This window comes from Amphiprion ocellaris, chromosome 8 (assembly GCF_022539595.1).
Source record: "Amphiprion ocellaris isolate individual 3 ecotype Okinawa chromosome 8, ASM2253959v1, whole genome shotgun sequence".
Taxonomy (NCBI): domain Eukaryota; kingdom Metazoa; phylum Chordata; class Actinopteri; family Pomacentridae; genus Amphiprion; species Amphiprion ocellaris.
The window spans coordinates 3039544-3052600 of record NC_072773.1 but is presented as its reverse complement, the minus strand read 5'-3'; the positions used below and the strand labels follow the sequence as shown (position 1 = coordinate 3052600).

Genomic DNA, 13057 nt, shown 5'->3' with positions numbered 1-13057 from the left:
AGTCAGTAATTTAGGCTGTTATAAGGCTGTTAAACTCATAAAAACACTTTGGAATGATGCCTAAAGTCAGAATACGAGGTGTTTTTCTGGTTCTTTCCATTTCTGCTAGAATCCAAGTCAACTTTAGAGCCTCAACTTGGTCAAACTCTTCACTTTGAGAAACTATTTGGATTATTTCTCTCCAGATATGAGTTTTTGTTTTTCAACCAATCGTCCCGTTTTTTGTGAACGTGATACCTTCTTCAAATTTTTCTTCAAACATCCATCATTGATGAAAACATGTCGTTTTCATCAATGAAACACAATAAAATAGGTCTTAATACTAAAAAATACATCTTAATACTAAAAACTGCATCTTAAGACTATATATTACATGCGGAAAATACATCTTAATACTGTAAAATATGCCTCAATAGTAAAAAAATACATCTTAATACTATAAATTACATTGTAAAATAGTATTTTAAGCATTTTTAAAAATTATCTCTGAATATATTATATATATAATATATATATATATATTATATATATATTATATATATATAAAATTTCACACATATAATTTTGAAAATCCAGAGTTTATATATATTTATGTATATTTATATTTCTCCAGAAGTTCCACACAAATTCTGTTGGATTTACACAATGAGAAATAAAAGTCTCTATTTTATTCTATTCTATATCTGCCAAACTTTTATTTTTGATGTCTTGTTTAGTTAGATAAGTTAAACAACAACATCTTAGGAACAATTAAAGATAAAAGCCTGAAATTTTTTGCTGTTATTTCTCATCTTGTCATTGATTTAGAATCTGCAACATTTCTGCAATAGTTTTTCATCTTTTTAAAGTTTTTTTCTTTAATTTATCACACAAAATACTTGATATATCAATGTAAAATTTCACAGTTACTATTTTAAATATCCATAGTCAGAGACGGTCAAGCAGAAATTCCCTGAAGATTTGAGAGAAAGTAACCTTTTTATTTCACTAAATACTGACATTTTGTGTGAATTTGGACAAACGTGGACGTAAACTGCATCAGTTCCAGCAGCTGCAGAGATTTTAGAGTTTAAGACTCCAAAATACTAAAGCAGCTTCCACCTCGGCTCCCTTTTTCCACGGCTCATCCTCTGGAAACAGAATTTCATGCTACACCAGAGGCATCTCTGTGCAGCTCGCCACGCTTTGTGCAGAAACTGCTTAATACCATTAAGCTGATTGTTGCTGAAGTTGAACACGAGCCTGCAGCATCGAACAGTGTCCATGGAAACCTCCAGTAACACTGTTTAGTGACAACCTGAGGCTTTTACATGTAAAATAACAGAAAAGAAGTGTATAAATGTGCTTTCCTGTGTGCCTGCAGTGAACCAATCACAGAGGAGGGAGACGGAGAAACTGAACATCTGCCCAGTGAGGACGGTCAGTCGACACACAAACACCAGAAATAGGATTAAATCAGACATGACTGGACCACAAAACGACACACGTTACACTTTAAACCAGGATTTCTACAGGAGATAGCAGGATTTTTTAGTGAAATCAGTAAAAATAGATGCGTTTAGATCTTTGTAATCATGATTGTACAGAGTGGGAGGCCGTGGCCAGATCTCCAGCAGAACTTTTTTTTAATCAAATACTTTCCAAGAATTTTTCTGTTGAAGAAAATACCCACTAAACCACTTTGAACAACATGTCAATTACCTTTTTTTTATAAAGATTAGTTTTTTAAAATATTTTTTAGCAATTTTTTTAAATCAAATACTTTTTGAGAATTTTTCTTTTTTAAAAAAAAAAACAACAACAACTGCCCGTTGATCCACTTTAGCAGAAAATATCACAGAAAAAATTTCGAAATATTTTTTTTAAAGTTTTTTTAAAATCACATTTTATCAAATTTTTGTCAATTTTTCAAATAAAATGCTTTCAGGGTTTTTTTCTTTTTGAAAAAACTGCCCTCATCTTTCAGAAACATTTAATTTTGTTATTTTTTATTTATCAAAAATCCCTTTCTCATTTTAATATTTGTCAAAATATTCAATGGGAGGCTGTGGCCATGGTCGACTACGTGGCCAGATCCCTGGCAGAACTTTTTTTAATCAAATACTTTTTGAGAATTTTTCTTTTTAAGAAAATGCCCATTGAACCATTTTGAACGACAATATGTCAGGAACATTTTTGCATTATTTCTTATCTTTTTTTTTTATTTTTTAAAGATTAATTTTTTTTAATCTATTTTTTTTGCGATTTCTTGTCTTTTTTTAAATCATGTACTTTTTGAGAATTTTTAAAACATGCCAGTTGACCCACTTTGACATAAAATATCACAGAAAGATTTTTGAAATATTTTTTGTCTTTTTAATTTTTTTTTTTATCAAATGCTTTCAGAGAATTTATGTTTTTGTAAAACTGCCCGTTGACCCACTTTAAACAATAATATCTCAGGAACATTTAATTAAATTAAATTAAATTAAATTTAATTTAATTTAGTTTAATATTGTTTAATTTTATTATATTTTATTTATCATGAAAAGTATTTGATATATCATCTACTGTCCTACTGATCATGTTCTCCGCATGCTTCTTTGGAACAAACTGCAGCAAAAACCACATTCTCATTTTAATATTTGTCCTAATATTTATTGTTTGTACAGAGTGGGAGGCCGTGGCCATGTTCGACTACGTGGCCCGATCTCCAGCAGAACTTTCCTTCAAGCAGGGAGAACCTCTCATCCTCCACAGCAAGGCCTCATGTGATTGGTGGAGAGGGGAGGTGGGCGGAGTTAAGGGTCTAATCCCTCACAAGTACATCAGCGTCCTGGAAGGGTGAGTGACAGGAGTGAAGAAGGTCTATATGACGTTTAGAGAAATATCTTCTCATGAAAGTGTTGCACTGTTCCTTCAAATTAACTTTACATACAAATTTACGTACAAATTACTAGTGCAGTGCCTGTTTTCATTGGCTAAACTACATGACAGCTTAACAGAACCTTGCTTTGATGATGATAATGTTGCCTGGCAACAGTGGACAACATAGGCTCCACCCACAGGCAGCATCCAAAGACCTGGTTGAGGACTTAAAGGGACCCCCAGACAGCCACTATTCATTCGATCTACTTCAAACTCAACACTGAACTTCCTCAGGTTTCCAGCTCGACACCTGCCAAGTTTGAAGTGGATCAGATGTAAAGTTGTAGAGATATGTAGAGAACAGACACACACACATACGGATATTTTAGAACTACTAGTTTAGAGAAGAATTTCAGCACCAATTTCGTATTCAGTGCTTGTGTGTGTAGTTTAAACTGCATATCTAATTAAATTCTGCTTGAATTGGTTCTATTCCAGTTAAATTAAACTTGATTAAAGTAATATGATGTAGACGTAAAGTACAATAAAATAATTTAACACCATTAAAATCATGTTTCATTTATTACCTTCATAAAGTTTTTACTTTTAGCTGCTGCATGAAAAGAAGTTTGCATTATTTTGCTGTTGGATTCCAGATGATTTAGTTCTGGTCACACATAACGTTCCTCCCACTTCTGCTCCATCCTACTTTTATTTTGTCGCTCGCTCTTCATCCCAGATTTAAACTTGTACTGGTTGTGCTTTCTCCGGTGGAATATGTGCCGACTATATCCGTCTCCTCTTCTTCTGCTGCTGCCTCAGGTCAGAACGAGGGAAACGAGAGGAAGGAGGAGGAGGAGGAGGAGGAGGAGGAGGAGGAGGAGGAGGAGGCAGCACTGGAAACCTGACAGCAGAAGATCTGCAGACGGAGAACACGACCCGGTAAAAACTCAGACGTCAACATTAACGTTCACACAAAGAACAAACACTTTTAATAGAAACTGACTGGAAAAACACACACGTTCAGTTTTCTGTCGTTTTACACAACTTTTTAGTGGATAAGGATGCAAACACAAATTATTGACTGGTTTTGGGTTATTTCATCTAAAATCATCAAATTTTTACTCCACTATTTTTTTCATATCATAAACTACAAACATGTATAAAGATATTTGTGCAATTTTATATTCATGTTTCAAATACTTTCTAAGAATTTTTCTTCTTAAAACAACTTCCTGTCAGCCCACTTTGACAAAAAATATGTCAGGAATGTTTTTGCAATTTTTATTTATCTTTTGATTTTTTTTTTTTTGCATTTTTATTCAAAAATTTGACAATTTTTAAAAATTAAATCAAATACTTCCCCCCAATTTTTTATTTCTTTTAAAGTCCATTGACTCACTTTTTGGATTGCATACAACATTTTTGCAATATATTTTTTAGCTTTTTTAAAGTTTTTTTTTTTTAAATCATTTTTATCAATTTTTTTGTCAATTTTTAAAGACAAATGAAATATTTTCTGAGATTTTTTTTTAAAACAGCTCATCAACCCATATTGAATGACAATATCTCCAGAACATTTTTGCAATATTTATAATATTTTTTTAATCTTTTTTAAGTTTTCAATTTTTTAGTGACATTTTTTGTCAGTTGTTAGTTATCATTGCTTTTTAAAAATCAAATACTTACAGAGAATTTTGCTTTTTTTTTTTAAATTCCAATTGACCCACTTTGAACGAAAATATCTCAGGAATATTTTTTGCAATATTTGTTACCTTTTATGAAAAGAATTTAAATAAAATTATAAATAAATTTTTGTCTTTTTTTTAAACAATCAAGCACTTTTTAAGAATGTTTCTTTTTCAAACTGCCCATGATTGATTTTGACAGACATTATCATGGTAGATTTTTTTAAATATATGTTTTATCTTTTTAATTTTTTTTTTTTAAATCATATTTTTTAATAAATTTTTTTTAATCAAATGCTTTAAAAAAAAAAAAAAACTGTCCGTCGACCCACTTTGAACAATAATGTCTCAGGAACATTTAATTTAATTTAATTTATTTTATTTTATTTATCATGAAAAGTATTTGATATATCATCCACTGTCCTACAGGTCATATTTTCTGCATGCTTTTTTCACATTGTCATCTAAATATTTGTCAAAATATTTATTTTTCATCTTTTTCAGCCCTAAAATTACCATTATAAAGAAATAATGGAGTTTTGAAAATGTATTTAAATTCACATAAATTTCTTCAAATTTCTTTGAAGGTTTGTTTACTTTAGGTGTTTGTTTATTTGATTAGAACTTTTGTATTTGCTTAGTTAGATTTTTTGTTGCAGCTACTTTCTGATAAAGGTTTTTAAAACAAACCAGAGCTGCTCGAGCAGAAGGAACTTGATTTATTTTCCTCTCAATGAACTCAAACACTTCAAACTCGTCGCTTCATTTATTGCGCGAGTCTGAAAACTGAACATCTATCAGACGCTGAGAGCAAACTACACTCAGTTCTCTGTTATTTTACTTTCACACTCGTGAACACAAGGTTTCTGTCTTGACAGGATGCGGGTGAACAGCGACAGCGCCTCGTTGCCGGGGCGACAGAGAGGAAGTGAGGGGAGCCCCAACAGGAAGCCGCCGACCTCCCCGGCTACAAGACACCTGCCAGTGTACGTCTGAAACACACACTTTAATTCACTTCAGTTCAGCTCAGCTTCATAGAACAAACTCACCTTTAGTCTCTCAGAGCTACAAACTGAAACTGTGACGAGAACTTACTGCGCTCCTCTGAATTTCAAAATAAAAGCATATATTTTAGCAGATGATCTGTAGTAGTGGTGAGCCAACATGGAAATTAAATCAAAGTTCAAATTAACACGAGAAACATCTATTAAAACACTAATAAAAAACAATAGCAAGTAATTATTAAGTAAATAAAGGGCAAAAGAACGCACAACATTATTACTTCTCGATTTAATGACTTAAGACTATGTTAAAATAGCGTGATTCCTTCATTTTTCTCAAAGACTCAAATTTCTGAAATTTTTCTGAAAGTTTTCTGAAATTTGTCTGTTTGGCCTAATTGTTTGTACTTGTTAGTGCACAATGGTAATTATTATTATTATTATTGTTATTATTATTATTATTATTATTATTATTATTATTATTATTATTATTATTATTATTATTATTATTATTATTATTATTATTAGACCACCTGCCCTCCACAACCAATCAGCACACAGACAAAGTTCCTGAACATTGTGGAGTGTTTGGCAGATAAAAACACACATATTTCCATCATAAATTGGTGGAAACATCGACACGTTTAAACACTAGAAGGATAAAAGCTGCGTTCCTGCTACATTTTGACAGAAATTTCAAACAGCAGCTTCGATCTGTTGGGATTTCTGCTGTTCTGTCGCCAAACTTCCGTCTTTTCTTTCCAACATGTGAAACCATTTTCAGATCAAATGTGGCACCAGTCTGTCTGTTTTAGTTTTATTTATCTGTCTTCAGGCTTCAGGCTGCAGAATCTTCCTGTAAATCACCTCCTAAATCTCATTTTTATAGGCTTGTTTTCATGGGATGTCATGTATTTTATTTGTCCGTTTTATTCTGGTTGACTATTTATTTATTGATACAGTTAGTTTAGTTAGTTAGATAGTTGTTTGTTTATTCATTCATTCAATCTGTCGCTTGTTTTTTGTTTGTTTATTTGCTTGTTTGTTTATTCAATCTGTCACTCAGTCATTTGTTTGTTTGCTTGTTTGTTTGTTAGTTAGTTTGTTTGTTCGTTCATTTATTCATTTCTAGGGATGTCCAATAATATCGACCCACCGACATTATTGGCCTGATATTGGCCATAAAATTGCATTATCAGTCAATATCGTCATCGGTTTTTTTTTTGCCTATCATGAACATCGATAAACTAATACCTGGATTTCGCCGGCATTTACTGGCATGCAAATGATGACATCATCAAACTGCATCGTGAAGCGACTAACAATATGTCTGTGTGTAAAATTTGTTAAATAGGCCACATATATCAGTATCGTTTGATATCGGAATCGGAAATTGAGAGTTGGACAATATCGGCATATCGGTTGTTGGCAAAAAAGCCAAAATCAAACATCACTAGTGATTTCTGTTCTTTTTATCGTTCTTTTCCTCTATTTTCTTTCATCGTACTCACTCTTTTCCCTTATTTCGATACGGCATCTTTGCTGCTTTTATTGTTTTATTTGTTTTAACTGGTGTTTGTTCATTTATTTAATCATTCGCCGTATTTATTTTTATTTCATTTCTGTTTTTTATTGTTATTTTTGTTGTGGCTTCACTGTTGGTCTGAATGTTGCCTCAGTGACAGATTTTTTTTCCCTAAACCTACTGGATTTTTCTATATCTGCTCGTATTTATTAAAGACCCTAAAATGAAAGTTGAAATGAATTTAGTAATAAAATGTAGAAGAATAAAGATGTTGGAACCAAACAGTTCCTGTTAGAGAACTAAATAAAAATAGACCCAAACTACATCAAATAAACGCCCAGAGTCTCCTCCTTTCTGGCCCGTCTGTAGAGCATTTTATAAACTCTGCTGTATGAATAAAGATATTATTATTAATATTATTCTTTGTGTCTCAGGTCTCAGGAGCGACGCCACACTCTGGACACTGTGAGACAAGGAGCCTTCAGAGCTCCAGACAGACCTCAGTTCAGTCAGATGGAACGACCGGCCATCGATAAGGTTTGGAGTTCAACTCTTTACTCTCTATTAAAATGAAGACGTTAAATGACTATAAAGTCTACTTGTGTTTGTTCTGCTTAAATGTGCTGACGGCAGAAATTCAACATGCGAACGTCTATTTTTAATTTTCCTGTAAACGCTGGAATCTCCCCTCTGATACTTTTAAATCTGTATCCGCATAAAAAAATGTTTTTGTTTGAAAATAAAGATTTTTCTAAATATTTACAACCTGAAGATTATTATGAAAGGAAACCAACGTAAAATGGGTGTAGATACATATCAATATTGATATTCTGTGTGGAAATAGATGGAGTTTTGTGGGTAAATTTAGTGTGTCGATTCTTTTAATGATGACCAGGACGGATGTAAAATGAAAAATATTATTAATAGGTCACATTTTTTGGCATTGTTATTGCCATTTTTGTCTGGTCCTGAATGTGATTTTTTTTAAACCTTATACTGCATAAAAAATAAAAATGCATCAGCATCAATGTTGTTGTTTTAAATTATGATCATGTTTGATGTTTGAACCAAAAGAAAAAAAGTCATTAAATATGAAAAATAATATTAATAGGTCACATTTTTTGTGTTGTTTTTTTGTCTTTAATGACCTCTGTGTAACAGTTTTTCAGGGTTAAATTGTGATGTAATATGGAATGAAACTGAAATCAGACTTTACAGCGTCTGTTTCTCCATAAAGTAAACTTTCTCCTTTGTCTCTCAGGACATGATCAGCCGTCAGATGAACTCGGTGTTTAAGGAGCTTCTGTCTCGCCAGCCTCCGGTCCAGCCGTCCAGCCTCGCCACCGCCGCTCTTCCTCCTCCATCTTCCTCCTCCTCATCCTCCTCCATCCCTCAAGCCGCCCCCGCTGCCAAAAAAGTTGGCTTCAGTCTGAGGGGCCGAGCGTTATTCAGACCGGTGGACTGAAACCTGATGCTGCCGACGGTGAAGATTTATTTTTCTGACACTTGTATGATAATAATAATTGCGTCTCTGCCATCTCATAGTGCCACTAGTCTCGGTGCCGTGTTCCTGTACGTCCAGTGTGTCTGTTCTCCAGCTGGGTTTGGTCTTTTTTTTTAATGTTCTGCTCAGTTTTTTTATTTCATTCGTGCTCTCCAGGCTTTTTTTATTTTATTTTATTTGGAGAATCAGGGATGTGACTTCACCAGTGATATCACCAGACTGACCTTTAAAAAGTGGTTGCCATGGTACTTACTGTACAACAACAACAACAACAATGAAAGACTTACGCTGTCCCCTAGTGGCAGGTCTGAGATCAGCAACACGCAATCGTGGAGGTTTTATTTTGAAACGGAAACTGATCTGGGGCCTGTGTCTAGGAGTGCCTTCACATCTTTTACTCTTCACTTTGATTTCACTTTTTAAAGACCTGATAGGTTTAAACTCCACATTTAATGTTAAAAAAAATAAATGATAAAAAATGTTTACGGAGCCCAAAGTGTTCAATATTAAAAATATTACAACATACAGGAAGTAATGATGGGAATAAATTGTGTATAATATCTAATTCTAAGTTATTCAAACCCTCATTATGGCATCTAATTTCATCATTCTCCACCAAAATAACATTAAATATAATTTTAATTTAACTATAGACATTTTATTTGACTTTAAATGTATTTCCAAAAGCCCATAATTGTTTTAAATTGTATTTTCTAGGAAAAATTCGCACAAAAAAATGATGTAACAGACACTGGAAAAACTATTTTAGCCAAAATAATAATTTTTCCACTGAAACAAATATAAAAGTGATGATTTCTGCTGTGCACGGTGGCATTTTGTGCCATGATATACCTGTAATCCAAAAATTGTAGCTCCTGTAATATGAATATTGCACTTAGCCAAACTACGATTTTGAAAATATTTCAGTTAATTATCAAGCCGTTGTATTTCCTCAGTATTTCATTGTGCTTTTTATTCAATAATTGCTGTAAATCCACACAAAACACAGAAACGGCTGTAGTTTTTAGCTCTTTTCTTGACATAGCTGCAATGCAACATAGCTAGCAGGCTAATGAGCTAAGCCAACGAGCTATGCTAACGAGCTAGGCTAGCATGTGAGCTTAGTTATTAAATTATTTTTTATTAAAGTATTTTTGAACACCAAAGTGTAGTCCAGTGTTATTAGCATTAACTAGCTCTCCTTGAATTGCGCAACACTGACAAAGACTGCCTGATTTTCTAACTTTCACTGATGCTAATTACAAAACTCCAAGCTCACAACCTCAGCTAGCAAGCTAACCTGCTTTATTTTTGCATTGTTTACATTATTTCCTCCATTATTGTACAGTCTTGCTACTGAAATTAACAGCAGAAGTTAGTTTCTGTGTTTTCTGTTTTTTTTTTAAGTAGCAGCCAATTCAGAGTTACTTTTACGCTGTTTTTTTTATTAGCTAATAGCAGCTAATCGGCTAATTTGTTAGCAGTCGTTGGGCCTAACAGCAGGTGGAGTGTGATTGGCTGAAAGTAAGAGAAATAATGATGCCACTGTTATTAAACGTGGCATTATTACATAATAAAGTTAGAAATACAGCATTTTGAATTAAAAAATGCCACATGGAGAACCCAGTCCTCCACCAAGGTCAACACTGTCTTCCCATTTTAAAGAAAAGTGTTCTGGATGCGCTCCAAAATGAAATGGATTCTTCTTTTGGCTGCGATCCACTTCTAAAGCAAGTTTAATTAAATTCAGCTTGGTAGTTTTTGCACAAGACAGACCAGCAAATCACACTAAAAGCATTTGTTTTCCTTTATGAAATAAAGTCACAATAAAAATAACATTCCATAATAATTATATGAACCTAATTATCTGGCAAATTATAGCATCATTTATATATTTTACACAATTTATTCATTTATTTTTCAACTATTTCTGTATTTATTGGACCCTTTGGGCCTCTGTAGATGTTAAGCTGGAATGAAAGGTTGGTATTTTTTGCATAGCAGCATGCAGCGTTAGAAAACACACACAAACACACACACTGATGGAAAACACACATTCCCCTTCATATGTGATACAAGGCCTGGCGAGCAGGCCGGATCTCAGGGCTTCTGCAGAGTTAAAGACGGGCTAACTCAGGTTTGGCTTCGGAAGGAACAAGTTTAGAGATTCTCACTCAGGTCTTCGGTTGACTCGCTCTTCAACTGGAAACTGTGCCCAACTTTCAAGAGCCAAAAAAACGGCCCCCGAGTCGGAGAGGAGTCCATCCTCTGGTCTAAACTGTGAACGCACCGGCGACGTTTCGGAGCCACGATTGATTGGAACTCTTTTGTCTCGTTCATCCACAACGTTTCGGCCTCCAAGCCCCACCCACAGGTCCCGTTCAGACGCCATTCAGGAGTTTCCGCAGTGAGCTGTGCCGATTACTTTGACTCGGAAAGCATTTGAAATGTTCTTACATGCAGCATCTCCCCTCCGTTGTGTTTCGGTATCGGAGACATAGAAGTAGATTCTGTTTTGTTTTATTTTTGTTCAATTCTAATTATTATCATCGATTCTGCTTCTATGATTAAAACACCCTGTTGTTCTGGATCACTGTTTGATGATGTCACTAAATTTATTGTGTCCAACTGTATATGTGGTTAAAAATATGAATATAATAAAGATGACAAAGTGATGAATGATTAAGCGGCCATCTGTCTATTTAAACTACATATATAACTGTTTTCATGCAGGGGGCTTGAAGAAACAGGTTTCTGGAAAAATCTACTGAGTGAAAAATATACATACAACGACTTGAATGATCAGTTTTGGTTGTTTTAATCAAAATTTCTTACTGGCATTACCTCTTACCTTGTAGTGAGTGACTATAATCGATTACAGCTGCTGACTCCTCTGATCCAGTTCAAATAGAACCCATTAGATCCACTCATTAGACTCAAACACTACAGTGGGAAAGTCTGACGAGCTCAGCAAAGATCTGAAAAAGCAAATCATCGACTTGAACAAGTCAGAAAGTCACTTGGAGCCATTTCAAAGCAGCTTCAGATCCTAAATCATCTGTTTGTCAGAATGAAGTTCATGGTCCAGTTGTGTTACTGCCACCATCAGGAAGAAAACACAAACTATCACCTGCTGCTGAGAGACCATTGGTCAGGATGGTCAAGAGTCAACCAAGAATCATGAAAAAGCAGGTCTGAATGAATGAGAAGCTGCTGGAACACAGCTGTCAGTGTCCACAGGGTTTTACATCAACATGAGCTGAGAGGATCCATGAAGAAGGAAGTTCTTCCTCTAGAAGCAGAACTTTAAAGCTCCACTCAAGTCTGCTGCTGATCACATGGACAAAGAAAAGGTCTTCTGGAGGAAAGTTCTGTGGTCAGATGGAAGAAAAACTGAAGGTGAAGCTTTTAACCCCAAGAACACCAAACCTACCATCAAGCATGGTGGTGGCAGTATCATGCTCTGTGGAACTGGAGCTTTACACAAAGTAAATGGAATAATGAGGAAGGAGGATTAAAACCTAAAACCATCAGCAGAAGGTTGATCTTGGACACAGTTGGATGTTTCAACAAGACAATGAGCCCAAACACACATCAGACGTGGTAAAGAAATGGTTCCATCAGGCTAGAATGAAGGTTCTAGACTGGTCTCCCCAAAGTCCTGACCTATATTAGGTCAGGACTTTAGGCTATATATTATAATATAAGCCCATCATGAATCTGAAGAAACATGTTGTTAAAAAGTTTAAAAATTGCCCAAAATGACTCAATGTTTGTTCAAAATGTCTAAAAATTGCTCAAAGATGACTAAAAAGCGGTTCCAGATTTCTTAAAATTGGTCCAACATGGTTTAAAATTTGTCCAAAATGACCCAAACTTGTCCAAAATATCTAAGAATTGGTTCAAAATTACCCCAAATTTGTTCAAAATGACAAAACCTGTCAAAATTGACTCAGAAATGACTTGAAACCTGTCCAAAATGACTTTAAAAATGGATAAAAATGACTCAGAATTCTCAGTTACTCGTGAAGAAATAGTTCAGTCAGGCTAGAATGATGGTTTTAGACTGGTCTAAAGGCCCAAAGTCCTGACTTAAACCCATCAAAAACCTGAAGAAACAAGTTGAACTGCACTAGAGGAGTCAAAGATAAACCAGAAGCTTGTAGATGGAAACCAAAAGAACCAAACTGAGGAGAAAATGGTCAAAGGATGTTTAACCACATATTAACATCACTGTGTGTACAGTTTTGACTCAGCAGATGTTGTCATATTTCCAGAAGACCTTTAATAAATCTATGAAAGAACCAAAATACATGATTGTTTTTTGTGACAACAAATGCTTGTCTTATCTTATTGTGTCTTGTCTTATCTTGTCTTATCTCGTCTTATCTCCTGAGCTCAGACAGCACTGCTTTGCTGTAATGTGATATTTCAGACTCATCCACTCCTCCTCCTAAAATAACTTCTTCTTCTCACAGCCAACCGACTCACA

At 34.3% G+C, this 13057-nt stretch overlaps 1 protein-coding gene across 2 annotated transcripts in view; it reads left to right on the top strand.

Annotated features, from left to right (window-relative positions):
- The window catches only part of arhgap4b (Rho GTPase activating protein 4b), a 52083-nt gene extending 40836 nt beyond the window's left edge, over positions 1-11247 (top strand). For both annotated transcript variants that reach the window (XM_023270438.3, XM_023270437.3), the window contains exons 19-24: positions 1364-1419; positions 2652-2823; positions 3670-3789; positions 5414-5521; positions 7496-7598; positions 8323-11247. In XM_023270438.3, coding sequence (XP_023126206.2) covers positions 1364-1419; positions 2652-2823; positions 3670-3789; positions 5414-5521; positions 7496-7598; positions 8323-8526 — 763 coding nt within the window. In that variant the 3' untranslated portion in view covers positions 8527-11247. The remainder of the gene's footprint in view (positions 1-1363; positions 1420-2651; positions 2824-3669; positions 3790-5413; positions 5522-7495; positions 7599-8322) is intronic.
- Positions 11248-13057: the final 1810 nt, after the last annotated feature.